This window comes from Nymphalis io, chromosome 8 (assembly GCF_905147045.1).
Source record: "Nymphalis io chromosome 8, ilAglIoxx1.1, whole genome shotgun sequence".
Lineage (NCBI taxonomy): Eukaryota > Metazoa > Arthropoda > Insecta > Lepidoptera > Nymphalidae > Nymphalis > Nymphalis io.
The window spans coordinates 3,714,316-3,742,276 of NC_065895.1; the positions used below are offsets into that span (position 1 = coordinate 3,714,316).

Consider the following 27,961-nt stretch of genomic DNA (forward strand, 5'->3'; position numbering starts at 1 on the left):
TTAGACCTATTTATATTAAATAAACTCTGACGAGCTGGCATCGGCGGTTCATTACTACTTTGGCGTAAAACATATTTTATGATTAAGATTTATGTCATATCTAGATAAAAGGTCCTCTAAAGTAATAACTAGCGGCCACAATTCTTATACTTTCTAAGCGCCATCAGATGTACCACACGTCAGATGGGTTCTAGATGTGAACCCACCGATTCTCTTCAATGTTTTTATTAAAGACATAACTAATTGTGTTTCCTCACAAACAAACTTTAACGTACCTACCTTCGTTTACCTCGTATAAACATTTCCAACTATTTTTACATTTCTACATCTAATTAAGATATTGGACACTATGCTGCTTTGCCAAGGATATTTAGACTATATAATACACTTCCAAGCAGCAGGCTGACTTAGATATATTTTATGATTAGTGTTACTGTGATCCGGTTTAAAGAATAAGTAAGGGACATAACTTTTTAGTTCCCAAGGTTGGTACTGATGGTTGGTATTGAACACTTACAGCACCAATTTCAACCAGCTATGATGACTACTTATCATCAGTTGCCCTATTTGTCAGTCCATCTACCTATGATATAAAAAAGAGAGTACTTACACGGGATGCAAGTTAGGCTCCAATATTCCTTTCAGACACTACCATAAAACAGAGATAATTGTTAGAAACATTTTTTTACGGCTTGAGGGGAATTCACAGTCACATCTTTGACGAGCTGGTTGGCGTAGTTGGTAGATACTTGCCTTTTACGCCGAAGGTTGTGGGTTCGATTCCCACCCAGGACAGACATTTGTGTGCATGAACATGTCTGTTTGTCCTGAGTCTGGGTGTAATTATCTATATGAGTATGTATTTACAAAAGAAAAGTAGTATACGTAGTATATCGGTTGTCTGGTTTCCATAGCACAAGCTTTGTATAAGCTTAATTTGGGATCAGATGGCCGTGTGAGAAAAATGTCCCAGGATATTATTATTATTATTATTATATTATCTTTATAACAACGGATTTCTGAGGCACGTGTGTTCGCCGCAATCTATAAAGACTTCAATTATAAAATGTAGTTTTGTTCAAATTACATCCAGTTTTGCGTTATTTATTTTTTTATTATTTTGTAATTAAATTATAGAGAATGTCACATTTTAATATTGCGTTTACTAGCTGACAAGGAACGGCAATTAATAAGAAATGTGACGTTGATTTTTAAGAATGTATTTTCAAACGTACTATTTGCTTATTTTTATCAAAAGTAATATAATATTGTCAATATTACAATTATAAATAATAATAACAATTTTAGGCCAACCCAATATGAACTCTAAATACACGTATATTAAAGTTAATTCCAGTATATTACATATTGTTTTTCTTCATATTGAGTTAGATTACATAAGTACAGTATGTAGACCGGGCCAAGGACGGTCGCTGGCGAAACTTAAGGCACGGTGAAGCTAACTTGAATTTTTATTATGAAATCATAAAATAACACCTTCCGTGCTAGTGGAACCTTTTACTTTTAGTTAGAATGCGATAAACTCGTATTATGGAATTTTATTGATGTAGGTATATTTATATTGAATATAAGTAGAAACAATTTCGATTAATGTAATTCGACACGGTGATATTTTGTTTATATAAATATATACCTAAAAATTCATATTTCACAAATTTTGTATATAATTTGATGGTATAAAAATCTTAAAATCATATAAAGCAGTATTAAATATTAACAATACCTATTGAAATAATTACATTCTTTAATCAAGTCGTACGGTATAGTGTTTATAAAATTGTATAACAAATTAAGTATTCTGTAAACCTATTTACAAATCAAATAATATTCATGATACGGACAAAAATTAAATTGAATGTACCTGTAAGTGAGTTAGGAACATTCTATATATATTTTATTAAATAATTATAAATATCTATGCTAATTTGAAATGTACTGTAAACTATATTTTCGATAAGGAAGACAGAAAGATGAATTGTGAACCCAATTTTTCATACTTTGTATTAAAATTCCAAATGTCTTGCATCGCTCGACATTAACATTTAATATAACTTGCATAATATATTATATAATACTGCAGAGAGAGTGTTCAATCTCAAAGTATACGATTTACTTCCGAATTGGAGCCCTGTCTTGGAGTCCGAGACCGACGCTATTTGGTTACAAGTTACAACACGCGGTAAATTGTTTCCATTCTTCCAGTCGCCACTTGATGGTAGACTCGCGTGGCCGTGTATGGCTTCATAAATATAATCAAAATTATTAAAATAATAAATATTTGTCATTGAAATTAAAATGTCGTAAGTGACTCTTACGTTATTGATCCAAGTTATAGTGGAAATTTATAAATAATATTTAAAAATGGAAGCGAAGAATAAACTAGATCCCCGTAGTGATGTGATAAAGCCCAATTACATGCTTATGTCCTTGCAGAGGATACTAGTGTTGTCCGTAATAATGGCGAGTGTTATTGTTGTCGTTTACTTTACACCGATGCCAGGTATGACTTATTTATATCCTTAAAACTTGTTTCAATCCTATTTAGTATTAGTTCGTATTTTTATTTTTCCACAAATATAATATGTAGGTTATTATGTTACTAGTATATAAGTAAATTATTTTAATTAGTAGCCAAATTTAAGTAAATAATATTAAAATAATTGAGAATGTAAGTTCTATTGATTAAGTTTAGTAATTAGTATTTAATTTATTAAAATAGTAATTTTTATGAATAGATACCTACATCTTATTTTAAATTTTCCGATAACTCAGTATTACTTAACCTACTCTCAGTAACAGCCTGTTAATATCCCACCGCTGGGCTAAGGCCTTCTCTCCCTTTTGAGGAGAACACGCTGCTCCAATGCATGTTTGTAGAATACACATATAATAACATATGGCAGAATTCCAATGAAATTAGACACATGCAGGTTTCCTCACGACGTTTTCCTTCACCATCAAGCGCGAGATGAATTATAAACACAAATTAATCACATGATAATTCAGTGATGCTTGCCCGGGTTTGAACCCACGATCATCGGTTAAGATTCAGGGTAACCACTAGGCCATCTCGGCTTATAATACCTACCCATATAATAATTATTCATTACCAATCAAAAATATTGGTAACTATATATTTTGATTGAAGATGAATCAGGAGAGGTAATAATGTAAGAAGCGCTTTATAATATATATATATATATATATTTGCTTTATCCCATCATTCAAAAACAAAGTATAGGAGCCGTGATTTCGTCCGTAGCGTAAATGAAAAACAATAGTGTTAGCAGTTTGTGCTTTGGTTTTTCTGCACTTACACTTTCAACAAATTACCTGTTTTTTCAACTCCGATTAAGTAGTTTTATTTTAAATAACATATCGGAGATGAGATTGATAAACCAAATAATAATACGTGAATAAGATACGAATTATTCAATTTCAATTAAAAGTAGGGAAAGATAACAAATTTTATATATTTTATTTTGATTACAGAGGAATACTTCGAAAACTGTGATCGCGAATGTCATGAGCTTGATTGGCCTATGATATGTCGGGTTAAACTAGTCATCGAAGTTTACAAAACTTACAGCAAGTAAGTAGAAAAACCTATTAAAATAATACTTATGAGGTCAAATTATTGATAAGAATAGTAATTACCATTTTCCTTTTAGGTCCTGTAACAATTGTGCCGAAGATGGCAGTGATTGCTCACCAATGTGCATAACAGCGGACGGTCGAGAGCGTGGGGTGCTTTCTGCGAACAGAGAATTGCCGGCCCCAGCCTTTCATGTTTGTCAAAATGACATTCTCGTTGTAGATGTAGTTCATCGTGCACCAGCGCATGCGCTTTCAATACACTGGCGAGGTCAGCCTCAGAAAGAGACACCGTTTATGGATGGAGCGCCAATGCTCACTCAATGTCCTCAGCCTGCTTACACCACTTTTCAATACAAATTCCGCGCATCAGCTGTGGGTACTCATATGTACCATGCACATTCAGCTGCTGATGCGGCTGACGGTCTCGCTGGTGCATTTATAGTTCGACAATCACCTCGCTTAGATCCAATGAGAAACCTGTACGACGTTGATGCTACCCAACATACAATATTTGTTGCAGAGTGGGGCCATTCCATGGGTCCGCTTGCCGGAGTGTCATCTAAAATTCCCGACGCCGAATCTTTACTTATAAACGGCAAAGGAAATACGCCTGAATCTTTGGACGCTGCGCTATCGAAATTTACCGTAGAATATGGTAAAAGGTATAGATTCAGATTAGCGTATGGTGGCGGTTTCAAGAGCTGTCCTGTGAACTTTTCTATCGACCAACACGTTCTTACATTAATTGCTCTAGACGGACACAGAATAAAGACCGAAATAGTCAGTTCAATTAAATTAGGAAGAGGCGAGCGCGCAGATTTTGTTCTCCACGCGAAAAAACCAGTGGGCGTGTATAAAATAAAAATTGTCGCTGATAAATCGTGTCAAGAAAATTTAGAAGGAGAAGCTAAATTAATATATACAGGTGATGACAAGATTCTACTTCAAAATGAAGGCAGTGATGTACTAGTCAATCGTGAGTTTACAACAGTGGTTAGTGATAACTGTGCCAGTGACAGTGTGTTGTGCTTAGACGAAGTTCACTCCGCGGAAAAACTCCCAGTTGAATTAACAGCGGCCACGGATGAAGTTATTTATGTGCCTTTCAATTACTCTACACGACAGATAACAGCGAAACGTGTCGGTGAGTATATTACAACTCATAGAAAGTTACTATTGTTCTATAAACAAATGATTTAAAACTTTTATGTTCCTATTAAATACTTAACCAGTCCATAAAGTAATCAAATAAAAAATCTTTGTTTAAAAAATAAAACCAATTTAATCTATTTAGGTATTTTGTAAATCTTGGTCTTGGTAAATTATATGGACTTGTAGTTATTTACGACGTTCAATATAATTGTTTATGACTTAATGGGTAATTTTTCTACTATTAATCAACATGGCCAGAGTCATTGTCCTAGTAGTAATATCTTAGAACAGGTTATAGATGTCAGTAATTTATTTTATTATAAAATTATTTTATTATATATTATAAAGAAAATAAAAGTAGATTTTGTAGTTTTAGCTTTAGAAAGATTTACATAATTTTATTTTTTCTTTGACATATGCAGTGAATTGTAGTTAGTTTAACATTTACTATCTTAAAAACAATTTATTTAAATGTTAGTATCAATTAATACAAAATCTAAGATGAGTATTTAATTACAGGCGACTTCTTCTCTTCAGGAGACGGGTCGAAACTTTAACACCGTGCTGTTCCACTGTAAATTAAAAATATTAAAGGTTCAATTTTATCCGACATATTTTCTTACGATATTTTCCTTCAGTCTAATACGAGATTACTCATAATAAAGAAAAAATAAGCATCGCTTGTCCGGATTTGTACCCGCGACCTCCACGTTCTCGGGCCATATCTCAATCATCTTTAAATAATTAAAATTAATTATAATGCTTTTTTTTATTTAGCGTAATAAATAATTAAACCTAAGATTTGATTTTTAGGCGTTTAATATTATTAAAATTTTTTTTCAATTATTTATTAATTTTAGTCGTTGTTTTCAAGGTTTTTTTGCGTGGTTATTTATTGATTTATTTATTTAGGACAACCAACAGTAGATATACATGAAATTTGCAATCAGAATAATAAATTAAAAAGCTGTCCGTCGAATGTTCTACTAATAACAGGTTATCAGATTGTGAATTATAAAACATCACATTTATAAAAATAGAAACAGAAATTTAAAAGGTAAAAGTAAGCAACATTATCATTCATCAGTAAAAAATAATAAAATAATATTTAAAATGTAAAATAAGTACAATAATATAAATTAAATTTTAATCAAAAATTTAATAATTTAGTACCATAAATAACATACAATTAATTTTAACATTATATTATGATAATGAGTTACATTATGGACTTCATACAACTAGTCGAAATTCAACGAATGATTACGTCTTTATAATTTTTTTTTAGGAAAGCATATATATACAATAACGACCCAGTCGACTGAGCACTATTGTCTTTGCTTATATGTATATCTATATGGATAAAAAATAATGACACACTTTAGTGGAAGTCGACTTACTTTGTTGCTCATTTAAATAATAAATCTTATTCTTGACAAGAAATAAGCAATGCGATTCTACATCTGATATTGAGGTAGTTTTTTTTTATAGAATAGGAAGGCGAACGAGCATATGGGCCACCTGATGGTTAGTGGTCACCAATCTTGGGTACTAAGATGTTATGTCCCCTGTTCCTGTAATTACACTGGTTCACTCACCCTTCAAACCGAAACACAACACTACCAAGTACTGCTGTTTTGCGGTGTAATATCTGATGAGTGGGTGGTACCTACCCAGACGAGCTTGCACAAAGCTCTACCACCAGTTTTTTTGGGACGAACATATATAACATAAACAGTTTGTAAATAATCCACTGCTGGGATAGGGCTTCCTCTCCTTTTGAAGGGATGTCTTAGAGCTTATTTTATAGTTCATACTTCACTTGCATATATTTCATACTTCAGTTAATAACTTTATTGTACTAATAATCACTTAGTCATGATAGTTACGTACATAGCTGTTGTGTAATCACGACGTACTGACTGTATGAGTGTGTTCGTATATGTGTATAACTGTGTGTGTATGCGGGAATAATTACTTAGAAAAAGAAGTTGTTTTTTTCTCATAATATACATATGATATTTGTACATTGGAAGCTAGAGCTGTGTTTTTATTAGTAATGAAAATAAATGCAAAGTTTGAACAATTAATCAGTTGCCGTACAAATGTAGGTAAATAATAAAAAAAAACTCAAAAGCGAAGCAAACGATTTTACTTTTAGACTTGCGTTAAGATATATTTTTGAGATAAGATCGGTTTTAATTAACTACTCATAAAAGTAAATAATTTAATTTTACATAATCTCAATAAGAAGCTCTCTCTTTTTATTGATTATTAGAAAGGATATAGACTATATACAACTAACTAGAATAAACTTTTTGTCAATCCATCCATTTCTATTTCTTTCGTTTGTGTCTTTAAATCCAGAGTGAACAGGTTTCTTTTAGGCAAGCGTGCTACGTTTTAGACCGTGTCGATGCTTAAGATCAGGCAAGTCAACAGCCAAACAATTGCCTATTAAGTGTAAAAAAAAATAAAAAAATCTAATAACTCTTGTCTGGCTTATCAGTCATCAATGTCAATTAAGATTTTTTTTAATCACTATTATTTGGTTATGGAGTTAAATCTAGGATATTTGTGAGCAATGTCTCCTTATCAATTTAAGTAAACAAATTTTTTTTATTAGTCCTCCGTTCAACTGTTTAATTTATTAATTATTGGTAGACCAAAATTGGTCTTTGAAGAGTTAGATATAACATTATACTATCACATAATTTTGAGTACATTTGCATGTACATTTACCTTGCATCTTAACAATATATTAAATTAACATCAGGAACACAATTTTGTGCTGTCTATGTATATTATATATTAGACAGATAAGGGGCATATTGAAGTAATATTCTGTACAACATCATTCGTAGACAATACTCTATAAATTCCCAAAGTCCTAATGTATATTTTTTTGGAACGAGCAAGACCCGCGGTTTCACCATAGTGGAATTTAATTTGTGACAAAAAAATTTGTAAGATTTCACGTACATCATGATTATTTGAATTAAACATGTCACAAAATATTTAAATTAATATGTAGCGACAGTAAACGAAACCAAAAAGTGTTTTTTTTTTGGCTTCAGTAGCTTTCAAATAGTCTAGTCTAGTAAAAATCTTAACTTTATTTATTTGTATATAAACAGTTATAGAAGTAGGTACTAAGGTAAAACAAAGAGACGGATGTGAACTTTAATTTTTTTATAACTCTTGATAGAGTCAACTGATTTTAATGTGTACCTTTAAGTACTCCTTATAATTCTAAAAACGGATGAAATAAAGTGATAGTTTTGATAACGTGTAAATAGCTATATTAAATTTAAAATAGGCAGTTATTTTGAAATCACTGACAAACACTTCAATTTTATTTATTTTTATAGATGAGCTTGAAATAAAACATTCTGTATAAACTAATATCATGGTATATTAAAGCGTGCATAAGGAAAGTTAAGTAATCAGAGTTAAGATAATCACGTCCGCTGTAACCGCAAATAATGATGGCTGATTGCAGCGCGCTGTCTCTGTAATCGTTTTACTCAACCTTCTTGTTTTGTAATACGTATACTCTTGTGGGGAAACATACCAAGCACCATTATATAGAATAAAATAAATTACTCCCATCGAATCCTAATGTAAGAGTTGATCTCGAAAAGCATTGAATTAGTTTCGATCCCGTCGTACAATATAATAGGTCTGTACTTAAAGAAAGCGTTAGTTTGTATAGTCCATTAGACTTTGAGCAAATTGCAAACAAAATGACCTCATAATAACTTTATTTATAAAGCAAAACCCGTGTCAAAGGTTTTTTTTTTACTGCAATAAGATATTAGCATTATTAAATAGTGTCAGGTATTATGCAAACCCGAGGCTGAGTTTTTGTGTTAATGTATATTTGATATTACTCACACAGTCGTAATATTTTGTTGCTTAAATTATTAGACGGCTGTTATATTAATAAATAATAAATAATAATATTTTGGGATTCATATTTTTTTTGTAGAATATAAGATCTGGTAAAAGTAGTACGGATATTGAATAATTTCGTCAAATTACTTAGTGTGGAAAAAAAACAAATAAGTTTCACGCATAACACAAGAACAAGTTACAAAATAATATTTTGGCTTTGAGTTTTTATGACGTGGTACGCCAGTATCACTTTTTCCAAAACGCATTAATAAATTAAAGTACACCGTACTGACAGACGTGTACCCTAATCAGATTAGAACAAATCCACCCTTATAAATATAAATGAATGTTGATACAGGATTTTCGTTTGCGAGCGTTAAATGGAACAGAATAGTACGATTAAGCAATATATTTCAATATACTTCGAAAGTAGGTTAAAAATGCAGATGAGCCATTACATGACTTGTAAAATGAAAATGCGAAACTGAAAACCAACTTGAATAATGTACGTATTATTGTAATTGTAGTTGGTATGATTTATTATTATAAATACAATGGTCGCTTCTTCTAAACGAAAAAAATAGTTTGTGTGTGAGCCGAGACAGGTTAGTGAAGCTAATCAAGCCAACAAAGACTCATCGGTTAGAACACGTGATTTTTAACCAAATAATAAACGTTCAAACCCGTCCAAGCACCTCGTTCGCAAATTTGTGCTTATAATTCATCTCGTCTTCTACGGTTGAGTCCAGCAGTAGGACATTTACAGGCGGCAGGGCTTTATGCAAGCTGGTCTGGGTAGGTACCACCCACTCATCAGATATTCTACCGCAAAACAACAGTACTTGGTATTGTTGTGTTCCGTTTCAAAGGGTGATTGAGCCAGTTTAATTACAGGCACAAGGGACGCAACATCTTAGTTCTCAAGGATGGTGGCGGGTGCATTGGCGATGTAAGCGATAGTTAACATTCCTTAAAATGCCAATGTCTACGTGCGTTGGTGACCACTTACCATTAGGTGACCCATATGCTCGATGGGTCGATCTATTTTATAAAAAAGGCAATTACTTCACTTTTTTCACTTTAGATATTAAAGGCTATCTTATTATCTTGTTAGTTGGTTGGTGTCTTGGTTGGTACTACGTCTAGGTTATGATAAACACTTATATCGCCTAACGCCAAGCCGCAATACTACATATACTACTTTTCTTTTGTAAATACATATATAGATAATTACACCCAGACTCAGGACAAACAGACATGTTCATGCACACAAATGTTGCACCAACCACGCTAACCGGCCCGTTTCAAAATTCCGTTACTTCGTGTCATAAAATCTTAAGCTGCCGGTATATTGCAAAATGGTTTTATTATGATTACAATATTATGAATGACATTGAAAAATAAGGAACTAAAAGTAAATATTCATTCATTTATACATACAAGGAAGAGTTTAAGATATAAATATTTATTATTTTTTTAATTAAAAAGGCTGTTTATGGATAGATTTTACCAATAAACAGAATTCGGAGGGTGTTATTAAACACTTTTCGACACATTTCCTATTTATCTTCACAAAAGGCAGTTTATATATTTATTTATTTATTTATTTAATCTAAGGAAAACAGTTATGACATATACAAAAATACTTATCACATTAAAAAAAAAATCATATACCAATCAAGTCTACACAGATAATTAAATCAAAAAGACAGGGAGAATAACAAATAAAAATTAAAATGAAAGATTAATTAAAATTTTACGGAGTATGATCATATTAATAAATAATTTTATAAAAAATAATAAATATACAAATTCTATTGAAGGTGACAATTTATGGTGACAATTTAATTTAAGTTTAATTTCAGTTATGAAGCTTCCCGTATTTTTTTTTTGTAATATAGTAAAGGAAGGCGGACGAGCATATGGGCCACCTGATGGTAAGTGTTCAGCAACGCCCATAGACATTGGCATTGTAAGAAATGTTAACCATCGTCACCAATGCGCCACTGACCTTGGGAACTAAGATGTTATGTCCTTTGTGCCTGTAATCACACTGGCTCACTCACCGTTCAAACCGGAACACAACAATACCAAGTACTGCTGTTTTGCGGTAGAATATCTGATGAGTGGGTGGTACCTACTCAGACAAGTTTGCATAAAGCTCTACCACCAGTAAATATAATATGTTACCAGTAAATGTAATATAATATGTTATAATATTATAACAAAGTAAATAACAGAATATGAATATCGATTGGTTGGGACGACTAGTTTTCATTTTGTAAGGATATTTTGTTTTTTTTTTCAAAATATACGGGTTGTTTCATATGGTAAATATACACAAACTGGGCACCTTCTGTTAAAATCCATTTCTATACACATGTATCATTTTGGCTCACATTCGGATTAGAATGCAAATTCTAATTGATGTCTGTCGCTTTTAAAATTAAAGTTTGCTGAATATATAAAAAGATGACCGTATTTAATATAAAACTGGTTTTAATATGAAACTTGTTATTTATAACCTTTCACTCGCCTCGTATCGATTGATGATTTATATAGGTATATATTATGTACGTATGCAATTGAACAATGTCATTGTTGAAGATAAGCTGTCGTAAGTAAAATAATATAATAACGAGGACTTCAATTTATTGGCGTGCTTTCAATAATTGTGTCATATCCACATATATAGTTATCTAAAAGTTTGTACATGAAAAAAAAAGAAATTGAGGTATTTTTGTTTTTAAATTTTGATAAATTTTAATGCACAACTTAATTTGATCACGTGTGCGTGTCACGGGGAGTTTTTATTTTACTCAGGAATTCGTTTTATATTACAGGGCAAAAGTGTCCTATAATAACAATACGATCAATCGGGAAGACAATAGAAGACAGTTATTTCTAACGAATGTGTATATAAACTATATTATTTCAGAAACTTGTCGAGCAATACTCAATAATAATGACGCAAGAGGCAACGTAAACGTTTACAATAGTAACGTCGATTGATACATCCAAATATAACGAAGAATCCTGCGTGATGCAATATTTAAGTAAAACTTGATAATAATGAGTTCTGCGATTTCTCTTTTTAAATGGCAAAATTATCATATATGACAATATGGATTGAATACTAATTTGGCAAAAACTCATTTCGTTTCTCATAAAATCGACTATAATATATATATTATAGTCGATATAAAAGTAATATATATATATATATATTATCTTTTATACGCTTTGATACGTAGGATACACGCAAAATATATAATAAATATTACAATTTTTTAAATCAATGTCACAACACTTTCTGAAGCATTGATTTTGTATTGTGTCCTTTTAAAGATACATTTTAATATGTTGTTTTAGGTTTTATGATTTTATTTTTGTTATTTTATCACACCTCAATACTTTTAATAAAAAGCTAAGCGATTTACCTCGCATAGAATTAGCCATAAAACTTCATGAATATTTTATTTAGCGGTTAGTAGAGTAAGAGCGAACAAGAAAGAAATTACAGAGGCGCGTTCTATCGACCCGTGTTACGTAGCGATGCCATGAAATTTACAATTTCGTGAATGGCAAATGAAAGTAGGCAAGTAGAATTTACGACTTATTTATCATATATTAAATTTCATTTTTAACGTAGGTATGTTTAAGACCAAAGTGTTAATACACCACCCACTCAATGTGATTCATATTGATACTTGATACTGTTATATAGCAGGCAAGGTTTTTTGTTTGGCCGTATCCGCTAAAAGCGTACACTAATGAAGTGAGTTAGAATTATTTGATTTATATAGCACTTTCAAATTATATTCCGTAGTATTTCTTTTTAAAGGAAAAATAAGACTGTATGACATTTTAAGTCGGGGTTCATGATAAATAGTTTTATTCTGCATAGCGAGCTTGTTATATAACCAGTACCTGGTTTTAGAAAATAAGATACATTTCAGATAATAAATATTAAACATAAAATTGTGACGTAAGTTGATTAACAAAAATTATACGGATTTTTTTTATTCTTTATTTTGACGAAGAATTAATTAAAAAAATATTGTCAAAATATAATTTTATTGTATTTAGTAAATATTCTATTGTACGATCGTTACTGTCTGTGAAAAGCTCGTATGTATAAAAATAATTATTTCCTTGTTATTTTTTTTTCTTCACTATTTCAAATGTAACTAGCAACTTTTATGGCAATTATATTTAATAAAAAATATGTAAATTACCATATCACTAATTACTGTAAAAGTGGACGCATTGAAGTTTGAAATTAAAACTTATTTGAAAAAATGAATAGGTTTTTTATGACGATAACATGGCCTTATTTATTTATTTATAAAAATATTTACACCATCACTTTACGTTAATTAAAATCTTAAATTGAACAAGTAAAATAGAAAATCATACTTTTTTAAATGTGTAAACAAAATTTATCTTAAAAATATAAAAACTAACTACAATTGAAAAATTATAACGTAACAATTGTTATATAGTATAATAATATAATTAAATGACAAATTAGAAAATCGAAATAAATGTTTACTTCTATGCTTTGGGATTGATTCCATAAGATCTTTAGTTAAAGTTTTGGTTTGGTGGTAAAGTTTAATAAGCAGTCTAATAGTTGAAGAAGTTTCCTTTTTACGAATTTTACCTAAAACCATTTAAGGACATGTCGTTAAGCTTCTTTAATGATTTATCCGCGTCTTCGAGTGCAAAAAAAGCTATTAACGGTCTAACTTAGATTTATGTCTGGTCTATTGTACAATATGTGTAGTTACGACTAATTACAGAGTTTGTAAGCGCTCGTAAATTTTAAATAGTTATTCTCTAGTTATTATTACTGTAAGACGTTTTAATAGCATATTCAAATAATGTTAAAGGTGAAACAAAATAATTTTATATTATATTTAATTGTACGAGCTATACGAATCGCACGCCACCTATTGTACGTTGATTGTTATATACCAGAAATATTAACCTAAGTATTAAAACAACAACTCTATCTCAATTATTATCTTTTCAAAATGTTAACGTTCGACAAAACTATCTAGCAGCGGGTTAAAGCAAAGTGGATAGTAACCTTCTTAAAGACATTAAAAAAATACACACTTGTACTAACTTTTATAATATATCGACCAAGGTCATATAATAATCTCAAGGGATATATTAATGGATATCATACATATATTTTTCTAAAAATATATTCTACAGAAACAATAACTTTGATGAGCAAAGTCTTGACTAATAATAAGTAATTGGCGCTTGTAATTGGTCGCCTGTGACTTCATCGGTTGCCATAGACCAATGACCATTCATACAAACTCATATTATATAATTTACTTTCGCAGATTGAATTTCGCAAACCTGAAGTTAGTCTCTACCAGTATTACACCTTATTTTTGTCATCACTATATATAAAAATAACTCCCCGCGGCGTCTGTCTCTCTGTCCTTTGTCTATATTCAAGTTAATAATTGAGGTGTCATTAGATTACAAAATGACTTATTTTTATTAATTATTGAACACAATTTTTGCAATAATAACTTTTCAATTACATATATAACACTCCAATCAAAAAATAACATTACAAATTGTATCCATACAGAGAGTTGGGGACAAACTGATGGCCATCGCTTCACATATCCTGCGTCACCACTACTGACCCAGGGAGCTGATGTAGCAAGCGAAACCATATGTCCTGATCATGTTGGACAAGGAGAAGAATGCGTCCACGTGAAACATGTACCAGTCCACTCTACTGTCGAGCTCATCATGTTTGACCAAGGTAAATATAGAAGTTAAAATTATTACAAAACGTAAAATGTCTAGGTAAATATTGCTATTCTAAAGTGCAGATACTCGCATATTTGTTAGTGTACTTTGAACATTTATGTAAATCAAAGCTTATCATATTATGTATATAGGCATAAATTCTTAAATTTCTTGTCTGTATAAATACAGCCAGTGAACGTCCCACTGCTGAACTAAGGCCTTCTCTCCTTTAGAGGAAAAAGTTTAGAGCTTACTCCTCCAAGCTGTGATGTGGGTGGTAACACATGTGTTAAAATTTCACCCAACGCATGTTTTCTCACGGCTGTTTTCCATCAGCGCCGAGCACGATATGAATTATTATAAACACAGATTAAGCACATGAAAATTAAAAATATTGTTTACTCACATTCTTGGTCTAAGATTCACTACTCTCATAGCCTTCCTATAAAAATATATATCTAACTTAATCTCACCCAGCTCGAGTTAAATAGAGCGAATTAAAATATAATGTAACAATCTAATGTACCTACTATTATATCTACTATTATAAATGTTCGGATTTGATGCCAAATTGTTTGATAGGTTTGTCTTTCTTCAAATCAACGCGTATTTTTGCATAGACGAAGTTAAAAACTTTCAAAACTATAAACTAGTTTTATGTAATCACGTCAAATATGAATATTTTACAAATACATTTTTTACTTAAATTAATATTTCCTAAATTTATCAAACTATATAATATATAATGTTAATAAGATCAATTTATAATACCGAATTCTTAATTGAATATCAAAATAGAAAGTAGGTTAATGTGAGTATTATTTAAAAAACGTTTAAAAACTAACTACTGCTTTTATCCTCAGACGGACAATTAAAAAGTTTAATAATGCTAAGTCATTTAACAGTAATTAGCAAAGCTATATGAAGACGCTTAAACGGTTAAAATCAATCCACTTTAAAGCAAGGTGCGATATGTGGAATCTACGTAACTAATGAGTTTGCGTTCTCGCTAAATGTGTATCTTAGTCGTTCCTTTGCGAATTAAGCTTAAGAGGTTTGGACTTTCCTTGTTGGAAAGCTAGAAACGACACATGTCTCCAATACTCAAGCTGTCGGAAGGCGCCTCGTGTCAATATTCACACACTTTACACAATGACAAGACGTGTTGAGAAATTTGTAGGAAACGACGTCCATTACTTATATATTCTGACGTTTCCGCTATATTTTAGTCAAAACTACACTTTAAATGGGCTCTAAAGCTAATATTTATTTCCGTTTCTACGTTAAAATGAACAACTCACGCTTTTAGTTTTTACAAAACTTTTGTTTTTTCTTGAATTTATTTTAGTATTCAACATGACCATATGTTTTATATATTTCGGTTTAAGTATTAATATTTTCTATGTATTTATTTATAAAATTAATAATTTTATACTAAATAAATTGTGATTTCATTTGAAAAAACTGTTTTCGGGTTAGATTTTGATTTTGATGTGATTTTTACTATTTCAGTAATATCTCTAATACTAAATAGTCTAATACTTAAGTCTTAAAATGAGTAGAAATGTCAGCGTCAGCATGTATAATCATTTCTAGTTTTGAGGAATGCATAAATAAACCGTGACTACAGCGTCAATTAATTTTTCACACAGTATTTTAAATACTTATTGAAATAGACAAATGCCTTTTATATTGCGCGCCAGTAATTTTACAGCTAGAAAAAGAGATATTTGATAAAATGCATGGAAAAAAGACGTGAGGTTTTAACGCACGTGAAATAAATTACGTACGGGCTAAATTGCAAAGTACGATATAGCTTTCATCATATTTATTTGTAATAAATTTCATGGGGTGATTCACTAATTTTCCCGCGCGAAGCCGGTATTGCTGATATATTATTAGTAATAAACTTAATGTTCAACAAAAAAAAATCTATGAAAAACCATAAAAGAAAACTAAAAGCTATTTGAGGTATAAAATTGACAATATAAAACCATATGAATTTTTTTATAATCTCCATAGTCACTTAATAAAAATAAGTATTCTTATTACGGAGACGATAAAAAATATATTGTAGAATGTGAGGGAGAGATCGACCGAACATAACGAAGGTTGGTGATATTTATTATGAATGTTGATTCAATTTGAAGAGCACTCGACAACAAAAAGCACTTATAAAAGAATTTTTAAGCCTATCTTATACTAGTTGATTTTCGATTGACGTTTGAGAGATGGAAGAGAAATTTATTGAAAAAATAATTCAATTACCAGACACAAGCTCAAATTTGAATTTATGTTTTAATAAAAGGAACTCGTGATTTTTTATATCTTTTGATAAGCTGTCTCTATCAGTCGTGAGTTATGTAATTCATTTCTTTCGACATCACTTCCTACTAGCATATTATCGAGCGAGAGGACCCAATGGCTAGAACACGTGAATCTTAACCGATTAGTGCTAGTTCAAACGTTGTCAATTCATGTGTTTTATTTAGTGTTTAAAATGCATTCCATGCTCGGCAATGAAAAAATATATAGTAAGGAAAACTTAATGTGTCAAATTAAAACTGTATGTGTATCAATCAACTTGCATTGGAACAGCGTGGTGGAATCAAATCTCACGACGAAGAGGCCTTTGAATTATGCCTCTTTGGTGTAGTCGCTAGTTTATAATGCGAAGCACATCCCGAGGACTCACATTCTAATATTGGATCGAATCGATAAAAGTTGTTTGTGTTTTCTGTCAAGAAATTCTCAATAAAAGCACGGATTTAGGAAGTCGTCAATATTACATTCCTGTGTCTTAAAAATGTGTAAAGCTGTTGGTCTTGTGTCTAACCTCTTCGATTGTGTCGAATTACCGCCCCGTCGAATTATGGGAGCAAGTGATTATAATACTTTCTATCTATAAAGGAACTGTCTAATAGACTAGTTCTTCTAGATGGCTAGTTCTTGATTGGCCGCTCCAGCCGGAATTCGGCTAAGAGGTCAAAACGTAGTTTTTATACGCTTATAGACCTAATTTTGGCATACCGTTCTAGTCGATTGTGAAAGAGCTTAGATCTTTAATTTCGGTACATTAATAATAGGAAAGATATATTAAGTACAAGTTATTACGGCGTGCAATTAACTTTTTAAGCCCACTTACTTGTCCACACTAATTGGTAGATGTAGGTCGAGATTAACAAGATTATAGCCTATAGATTCGAAGAGTATTTGCGATTTCACCAAAAACATTTGCTGTGCTGTCTTGTTTCGTCTGTTATTATGTAACTTGTTGTAAACTTGTTTATTATTTAGTGGCGAAACTCGCCAGACGTTGTCTTGTCTCTAAAATAAGTAAGAAAAAAAAAACAATAATTTGTGCAAAACAAAGGCAATCTTTGAGTTAGGGAATTTGAAGCTTATACGGGTTGGGTGAGGTTTTATTTATGTTATGTTTACCTTATGTTATTATTTACCTACATATAAATAGCAATAGCTACATATCTATACGCAAACACTACACATATTATGATAATACAGTAGTAATAAATACTCATATATATTAAATTAATGTACCTTACCTATTAGATAAATATATAGGTACCTTAGGCATATGAGAAACTTCAGGTAAACGGAGAGACGGTAGCGAATTGATAAAACGGTAACAATTAAGATAAAAGTTGCAGAATTTTAGAAATACATTTATAAAATAATAAATAGAAATATATTTACTCAGCAGAAAACAAGAATTTTAGACCGCTTTTAATGTTACATTACTTGTTATTAACTTTTTAGAAGTGACGACACAACATAATTTATTATAACATAAAAAAAAACAAATCATATCCTGACACAAAGAGATGTTGGATTTTTGATCAATAAATCTTTATTATTATCATAAATCCAAAAGTTAGTGTATCTTTATTTGTTTGTTATCCTTTCACGTCTTAACAACTAAACACATAGTACATAAAAGTATATATAAAAGTACATAAAAGTATACATACAGAAAAGTACAAGTTTTATATAGAAACTTATTAGTATAAAGTGATGGTAAGGGTAGCAAGCAGCTGCAATGAGAGCTATTTTAACAAAATATATAGCATGTTGTAACTCTTACATTGGTGGTAGGGCTTTGTGCAAGATCGTCTGGGTAGGTACCACCCGCTTATCAGATATTCTACCGCGAAACAGCAGTACTTGGTATTGTTGTGTTCCGGTTTTGTAGGGTGTAATTACAGGCACAAGGGATATAACATCTTAGTTCCCAATGTTGGTGGCGTATTGGCGATGTAAGTGATAGTTAACATTTCTTACAATACCAATATCTATGGGCGTTGGTGACCACTTACTATCAGGTGGCCAATATGCTCGTCTGCCTATCTATTTTATGAAAAAAAAATAATTGTAAAACTATTTAAATCTTTAACATTTTATGATAATAGTTGAACAGTAAAACTATTTTCAGAACAATACTAAATCCGAACTGTGTTACTACACATTAAGTGCTCCTGGCTCTATTCTTGTTTGTTTCTTTAAAACTCTTATTGTTGTACTTCGTAAAGGCTTTCACCTCGGTGTGGTTATTTCTTTATTTTTTATATTATAATGCTCGTTGGCCATCGCTGGTAGTTCGCTCAAAAGGCTTATTATTATTTAAGTTCCGTAAATATCAAAGAACGAAAACAAAATGGGTTTAATAGCCTTCAAACGAACCTAACTAGAGCGTTTGTTTTTAATAAATACCTACATTTTATATTATCTTTATAGCAATATATAAATATTCACTTCAAAAACGGAATTTCAATTTGATGTCTCCAAATTTTATTCATATAAATTACTATATATTATATAATACCGTATTGCATCAATAATATGACTATACGTATATATCAAATATATATCAAACAAACCATTTTATTCCAACAAGAAGGAACAAACAAGAAACAACAACTTAGCAAAACCGGTCGTTATTTGTTTTTCTAGCTCACAGCAGAAGTCTGGATTAACGAAGAGAATTATTGTTTTCAAATAAAAAATAATAATGACTCCATACGAAAAATTCGAATTTTATACCAAACATAATATTATACTTGTATTTAAAAAATATAACTATTTAAGATTATGATAAAGAAACATTATTGTTTTATTTGGTAACGAAGACATTCGTGATTGTTTAATTTTTTCCCGGCGACTTTGACTTTTGAAGCCGAGATGGCCCTGTGGTAAGAACGCGTGAATCTTAACCGATGATCGTGGGTTCAAACCCGGGCAAGCACCACTGAATTTTCATGTGCTTAATTTGTGATTATAATTCATCTCGTGCTTTACGGTGAAGGAAAACATCGTGAGGAAACCTGCATGTGTCTAATTTCACTGAAATTCTGCCACATGTGAATTCTACCAACCCGCATTGGAGCAGCGTGGTGGAATAAGCTCCAAACCTTCTCCTCAAAAAGAGGAGAGGAGGCCTTTAGCCCAGCAGTGGGACATTCACAGGCTGTTACGGTTACGGTTACGACTTTGTCCGTGTGTTGAGAGGTATTGGCATTAAAAAAAGTAGTATGTCCTTCTCTGGGGTTCAAGCGTACTTCATTCATACCCAGCGACATCAAAATCGTTTAAATGGTTCAGCCGTGGATGCATAACAAATAGACAGAGTAGCAGTAGCATTTATAATATTTATAAATATGTTTGATAGTTTTATGTGATAGGATGTTTGTATATGTTGTTATTCTTCAAGGTATAAGCATATTTACTATGTATTAAGGAATAGAAATATTTGGGTGCCAACTTTTCGTGCTTGACGGTGAAGGAAAACATCGTGAGGAAACCTGCATATGTCTAATTTCATTAAAATGATGCCACATGTGTATTCTACCAACCCGCATTGGAGCAGCGTGGTGGAATAAGCTCCAAACCTTCTCCTTATAAGGGAGAGGAGGCCTTAGCCCAGCAGTGGGACATTAACAGGCTGTTACTGTTACAACTTTTCCCCGCTTTCACCAGTTCGGTTGACATGCAGTATGTTGCAGCGTAATAACAAGCGAGAGAGAATTAACAATTTGATTTCAACTGTTGGCAGAGCGTAGATAAGTAATTGATGTACTCGGAAAACAAACTCGGAAACCACTTTATACAGTTATCGTTGACAATTGGGTGCAGGTTTTTGCGCGTATAATCACGAGGTGGTCTAGACAAATAGGCAATATTAGCCATAGCCATAGCCAAATAGGACATATTATAACGCAAAAGGTTGTACGCTAACACAGGTGTACTCTCTATTCCCTCAATCTCATAATCCGTTGGGACTACAAATCCGATACGACCGGAAAGATAAAATAATCTAATTACTGTAAAATATGCACGTATTTATTAAAAAATGAATAAACATAAGACGGAATTGCATTTGAAATTAAGATTCGTTGGAAACGGTTTCATAATCTACAACCTGTATTATGTATGTGAGAAATTAAACTTTTGTACATTTACACCATTGCAAATGTTTTTAATAACTTATATTCAAGATAAATATTATAAATCGATACATAAGAACAATAAATAATCCTTCATATACTATAACCTTCTCATAAGCAGAGATATATCTTTTTTTTTTTTTTTTTATAGAATAGGAAGGCGGACGAGCATATGGGCCACCTGATGGTAAGTGGTCACCAACGCTCTTAGACATTAGCATTGTAAGAAATGTCAACCATCGCTTACATATCCAATGCGCCACCAACCTTGGGAACTAAGATTTTATGTCCCTTGTGCCTGTAATTACACTGGCTCACTCACCCTTCAAACCGGAACACAACAATACCAAGTATTGCTGTTTTGCGGTAGAATATCTGATGAGTGGGTGGTACCTACCCAGACGAGCTTGCACAAAGCCCTACCACCAGTAAATATCTGTTAAAAAGGAAAGGAAATATATATGTATATGTATATTTATAAACATTAAAACACGAAGGAGACAAAGAACATAAATAAAGGCATAAATAATAATAATATAAATAAGGATCGATTGAAGCATCGAAAATGGCAAGCAATATTTCATTAATTATTATTGTTAATAAGAAATTTTCGTTTTCACTCTTCTCATTCGGTATTTTGTAGTAACACGACTGTTTTGTTTTGTTCGAATGTGGACGATGTGTGAGCCAGTGTTATTCCATAAACAATAAACACAAGATCTTAGATTATATGTCTGACTGCGTATTCACAGTAGACGCTTGCCGTTAAGCCTTAGGCGTTATAATGTTTATAAGCTTGAGTGACCACTTTACACTAACAGCCATTCATTTGGAATTCAAATTATAACTAATTGAAATATAAAATGTATAGTTCATAAATAGATTAACAATATTCGAATGAACAATCAATTTATTTAAGGGTAATGGCGAATAAAGATATTTATATTTTGTAGATGAGCAAATGGCGTAGACAATGGTAAGTGGCATCGCTCATAGACTGGCACTTTAGGAAATATTCACCAATACATCTCCAACATTGGAAACTAATCAGTATTAGTTCTGTTTAGCGGCTTGCAAAGAGCCTACCACGTGAATCTTTATTTTATTCGAATTTATTAAAATGACTGTTGCTAGAGAATGTATTATGACATCACCATTTTCCATCAATTACCAAAATACAAAGCGACTTAAAATAAAACTTAAGACGAGTCGATAAAAAAACATTATAAGAAAACAATAGGAATTAATTATTGTGTGTAAAATACGAATATGTTTAGAGAATTCAATAGGTAATAATTATTTATTAATATGGTATCTGTAATGGTCAGTATATGTAAGTCAAAACACGTTTAATGTGATCTTAAACTTGAATAAAGATATATTAATGGTTTGTTAAATAACTGGTATCGTCGTCGGGTAAAAATAGGCGTAAAATAAAACTTTAACTTATAAAAACTCAAACTTTTTGCATTTCAATTTGTGTAACCCCTTACATACAAATGTAATTTGTAAAGATTATTTATGTAAATGTTATATTGATTCCTACTTGTTATGTAATATCCCAATACTGGGCTAAGGCCTCCTCTTTTCTTGAGGAGATTTGGAGGTTATTTCACCACGTATTTATAATGAGACTTGGTCGATTCACATGTGACATAATTTCATACTTTAAGTGCAGATCATAATGTTTTCCATCATCGTTGAGCAGAAATTGAATTATAAGTACAAGTTACGCACATGATAACTTAGTGGTGCTTGCTCGGATTTGAACCCTTAATCTTCCTTAACTTGGAGAATCATTAATCTGATTACGTCATCTTACGGTTACAAGAGTCGTTCCTTTTTTTTTCTCGCTGGAAAAACACATTTATGTGTTTCCCCCACATGAGGTGGGGGGGTATGTGGGACTCGCCGGCGCTGAAGGTGCCGGAATACCCCCTAAAAAACCAGCGGTACCCACTCCATCTTGTCGGGGGACGTCACGGGATCGCTTGCGCATACTACCGTGCCGAAGAGTCGATACTTGCTAAACGGATTAATTTTATGTATTACGAGCGGCCCGACCTGGCTTGGTCCGGGTTAAGTTATTATCATTTTTACGCCAATAAATGGCCTTTTATATAAAGAAAATGATGATACCTTGGGTTATATTATTGAAATTTTCGTATGGATCTCTAATTTTTTTAAAAACAAATTATAGCCTATATTACTTGTTGATAATGTAGCCATAAGTGAAAAAAAAAATTAAAATCAGCTAAGTATATTTGGAGTTCATCAGTTACAAACAAAAATACTATCAATCATAGTTTTGTTAGGTTAAATATATGTAATAAATATTAATTATGAATAAAAAAAAAACAATTAAATCTTTACTCTTTATAATATTAATTTCACCGACGTTTTGACAGCGGTCACGAGTTGTCAGGAGCGCCGCCCGCTGAGTCGACTGCACGAGTTTTCTTCGTCTATAACTATTACATTGTATAACTATAATGCTGCAAATACATGAAACTAACAATCAAATCCAGCAAACGTTATTAGAATTACTATAATTTTATGAAAATGAGGAATTATAGGATTCGGACAAAAAAAATCTAATCGCGGTCAAACTCGAATTAATTGTATTGAATTTATTTTGCGCTGAGACGAGAATTGCAAAATATTGAAGGTACAAGGGAGAAAACATTTTATAAGAAAGTTTCTTGGCTGTTTATTGTCTCTTTTTGTTAAAAACAAACTTCCGGAATTTATAAAACGCAGACGTTGTTACTTATATACTTTGTTACTCTGACAAAAGTTTAAATATCACCGTACTTTACTTTGAAATATAATTTGTGATAAAACAAAATTTACGTTTATTAGTACATTTGTTGTATAAGAATTGTTTTTCAACCGATGTAAAAAAGGGTTTTATAAGTTTAATTTCTTTATCTGTATCCGTGTGTGTATTTTCAGTTTGAAATCTGATGTCAACAAAATGGTTCAAAGCTATTTATGAAGATCCGTTAGGCCTTTTGAAGATTATCAGCTCATTTCCTACTCGATGAAAGGGCCTTATCAACTTACACAGATCTGATTGATTTGAAATTGCGATCCCACGACGCACCGACAATTTTATTAAAACATTACTTACCTAGTAATAACCGTATGAGGCCAACAAACACATTAGATTTTTTAAATAATAAAGATTTTTTTAGAGATGGGCCGAGATGGTCCTGTGGTAATAACGCGTGAATCTTAACCGATGATCGTGGGTTCAAAGTGGGGTAAGCACCACTGAATTTTCATGTGTTTAACTTGTGTGTGAAACCTGCAAGTGTCTTATTTCACTGAAATTCTGTTACATGTGTATTGTAGTGTATTCGACCAACCCACATTGGAACAGCGTGGTGGAATAAGCTCCAAAACCTTCTGCTCGAAAAAAGGAGAGGAGGCTTTAGCCAAGCAGTGGGACATTCACAAGATGTCACTGAAAGATTATTTTATTTTATTTTTTTATTTTATTCATCATAAAAATCGGTTCAGTGGCTTAATCACTGGTGGTAGGGCTTTGTGCAAGCTCGTCTGGGTAGGTACCACCCACTCATCAGATATTCTACCGCAAAACAGCAATATATTGTTGTGTTCCGGTTTGAAGGGTGAGTGAGCCAGTGTAATTACAGGCACAAGGGACATAAAATCTTAGTTCCCAAGGTTGGTGGCGCATTGGATATGTAAGCGATGGTTGACATTTCTTACAATGCTAATGTCTAAGAGCGTTGGTGACCACTTACCATCAGGTGGCCCATATGCTCGTCCGCCTTCCTATTCTATAAAAAAAAAAAAAAAATTAATCCTGAAAGCGTTACTTTCGCATTTATAATGTTGGTATAGGTACTATATTTCCGTCCTAACACTAAATTATCAATATATGAAAGCTCCACACAAACCGGATAAGAACATTTACATCAATCTGTGAAAACAAATAAAACTTGCAACTGAATTCTTGAACATTCTTTACTCAAACATTAGCTAGCTTAGCGTCGGTTTGCTAAAATCGTACATTAGCTAGGTAAACTATCTCAAAGTAACTACCACGTGAGGCTTAATTATGTAATTGGGTCTTCGTACACGATACGTGAATGCGAATAAATCATTTACGAACGAAGAACATGTATTTCACTTTGATTTATTTACGGGGATACGTAGATACTTGTCAATACGAATATTGTCGTTTATTGTAAAAGGAATAAGAGGGCAATTGATGTTCGAAAAGCATTAGCTTAGCTGTATTGTGGTTAACGTCTCATCCTTTAACTCATATGTGGATGAAGAGAGCATTTTGATATTATTCGCTAAAGTTATTATTACAAAGTTAGTTACAAGAAAGGAGATAGGATACTTTTTTATACCTAACACCTGCCCCAGCCCTTTAACACACGAAGCCGTGGTTGAAAACTATTTTACAATAATTTAAGATTTACAGTAAAACAGTAACAGCCTGTGAATTTCCCACTGCTGGGCCTCCTCTCCCTTTTTGGGAAGAAGGTTTTATATTAAGATTTACCTCAAACAATGAACTCCCAAACAAACATATTCTCATGTTTATTATATTACAGTAATCTTTTAATTGTTCGTATAAAATTATAATACAGATATTATGTATACCGAAAAATAAGTCGGTCTTGTTTACTAATAAATATGGGGGGACAGATAATATAATAATAATAATAATATCTTGGGACATTATTCACACACGGCCATCTGATCCCAAACTAAGCAGAGCTTGTACTGTGGAAACCAGACAACTGATATACTACATATACTATTTTTCTTTTGTAAATGCATACTTATATAGATAATTACACCCAGACTCAGGACAAACAGACATGTTCATGCACACAAATGTCTATCCCGGGCGGGAATCGAACCTACAACCTTCGGCGTGAAAGGCAGGTATCTACCAACCATGCCAACCGGAGATGAACAAATGGGTACACTTAATGGTAATTGGTCACCTTTGCCATAGACAATGTGAGAAGTATTCTTCATAAATTGTCAATGCGCAGCCATCCATGAAATTTACGACGTTATAATCCTTGTGTTTGTAATTATACACGGGTTCACTAACCTTTCAAAACGGAAAATAACAATACAAAGTATTACTGTTTGTATATAGAATAATTAGTGAGTGGCACTAAAACAGACACATTGCATTATGCCTTTAGGAAGGTAAAAATGTAATATGTATATGTATATATATATATAATAATAGCTTTGCCTGATACTAATTTTATTATAAAACTTGTTTATATCTCGCTACATAAAAATAAAAGCAAAATTTAATCGCACTAATATTAGGACGGGTAGATAACCAGTAACGTTTTATAGTAAAGTAAAATAATGTGTTATTATACTTCACCGTCGAGCACGATCAATTATAAAAACAAATTAAGCAAATAAAATTTTAATGGTGCTTGCATGGGTTTGAACCCGCAATCATTTATATATTTATTTTAAGATACACGCATTCCAACCACTGGACCATCTCAGCTCGTTACGCTGTATATTTATGTATTAATTGAATAATATTAAGCAACGAGCTTAGTAAATTAACACAGTTAACTACTAATCTGGTGATCTATGGCTACTACTTATGTATAAAGTATGTAGTGTGAATGTATGATGCTGAGGATGTATCAATTTTTTCAGTAAAAAACTTAAAAGACTTTTAGACAATTTTACTATCTGTAAGCAAAACGAATACTTTTTTTACCCAGCAAAGTCGGCTAAAAGGCTTATTATTTCAAGCAGGCTAAATGTATTTCGGATAAGATTTTTTTCGTTTTTCGTATTATCAGAAGTTTTAGAGCGTGATATTTATCCATGGTCTGGTTATAGTTTTTAATTATTTTTTTAATTGAATACATTCGTAGTAATCAGGATTCAGTGACCAATACAAAAATCCCATAACATTCAATTATGACGTATTATTGTGTGAGAAATTAGGCTCTTGGTAACAAGACACAAGTTTTCTCTTGTTAATATTAAATAGTATGATATGCAAGTTTTACAAAATATAATTGTCAAGTAATTTCTCTTACTAATTATATTGCAAATATTAATGCACATACAAAACTTACAACAACTTTGTTAATTATTCGTAAAACCATTTCCGTACTTAATTTATTTTAAATAAGCCATAATAAACTCATAATTAGTGCCAAATAAATCAACGCTTACTACATCGAAATTACTATGTTACTTTTTTAAATTTTAAGATAATTATATGTTTTTTTTTAAATAGATTATAATGAAACGACTATAAATAGAAGCTTTTATTATGTGTGTGATTTTTTTTTAGAAGTTATATGAATGTTTTATATATTTTTATATATCCAGGGGAAGGATTTTGTACATGTTTAAAAACAAGTAAAGTAAAAGTAACATAGCATGTAGAGTTGTAGGTATAATATTTGTTTTTTTAATGCATATGCAACCAATTATTAGAAAAGTCTAACTGTAGTAAAGATCAGCAAAAAACATGTATTTATATCATGGAATATATTTAAATGTGTTTTTTTATTCCAGGCGGTGATTCAGATCACATCTTCCATCTCCACGGATACAGTTTCCACGTTACTGGCATTCGAATATTCAACAGCGGTATGGACAAAGACGCAATAATCCAAATGAACGAAGACGGAGTACTTTTCCCATCCAAAAACTTGGATGATCCAGTAATTAAAGACACCATTGTAATTCCGAAATTTGGTGTCGTGGCTCTGCGTTTTAAGGCTGATAACCCCGGTTATTGGATGATGAGAGATGAAAGATCAGCTCATTGGACAAGGGGATTGGATTTTGTTTTAAAAGTAGGCGAGAATAGAGACTTTGTACAGGCGCCATCAGATTTTCCCAAGTGCGGCTCTTACGTCGGGCCAGAATATTTTCTTATCTAAGTTAAGACTGATACATAATATGTTACCAATATTATTAAGTTGCTCAAATATTTATTACTATGTGATATTGTATAATTTGTTGGATTTGTAGAATTAATTTTTATGTAA

General features: G+C 31.8%; 1 protein-coding gene and 1 long non-coding RNA gene across 2 annotated transcripts in view; one reads left to right on the forward strand and one right to left on the reverse strand.

Moving 5' to 3' along the window:
* Positions 1–2,211: 2,211 nt before the first annotated feature.
* LOC126769837 (uncharacterized) lies at positions 2,212–27,934 on the forward strand. The gene is made up of 5 exons (XM_050488718.1): positions 2,212–2,521; positions 3,514–3,613; positions 3,693–4,762; positions 14,288–14,467; positions 27,483–27,934. Exons 1-5 carry the CDS (start codon positions 2,383–2,385, stop codon positions 27,851–27,853), a joined length of 1,860 nt encoding a protein of 619 aa, XP_050344675.1. The 5' UTR covers positions 2,212–2,382; the 3' UTR covers positions 27,854–27,934.
* LOC126769849 (uncharacterized) overlaps positions 5,271–27,961 on the reverse strand; it is a 144,227-nt gene continuing 121,536 nt past the window's right edge. Inside the window, exon 3 of the long non-coding RNA XR_007669428.1 lies at positions 5,271–5,342. This is a non-coding gene — a long non-coding RNA (uncharacterized LOC126769849). The remainder of the gene's footprint in view (positions 5,343–27,961) is intronic.

What these genes read in the sequence shown, in the direction of transcription:
- LOC126769837 (XM_050488718.1), top strand. Translation starts at nt 2,383, where the DNA reads ATGGAAGCGAAGAATAAACTAGATCCCCGTAGTGATGTGATAAAGCCC. An exon ending in GTTTACAAAACTTACAGCAA is followed by an intron (nt 3,614 to 3,692) that starts GTAAGTAGAAAA and finishes TTTTCCTTTTAG; the next exon opens with GTCCTGTAACAATTGTGCCG. An exon ending in GCTCATCATGTTTGACCAAG is followed by an intron (nt 14,468 to 27,482) that starts GTAAATATAGAA and finishes TTTTTATTCCAG; the next exon opens with GCGGTGATTCAGATCACATC.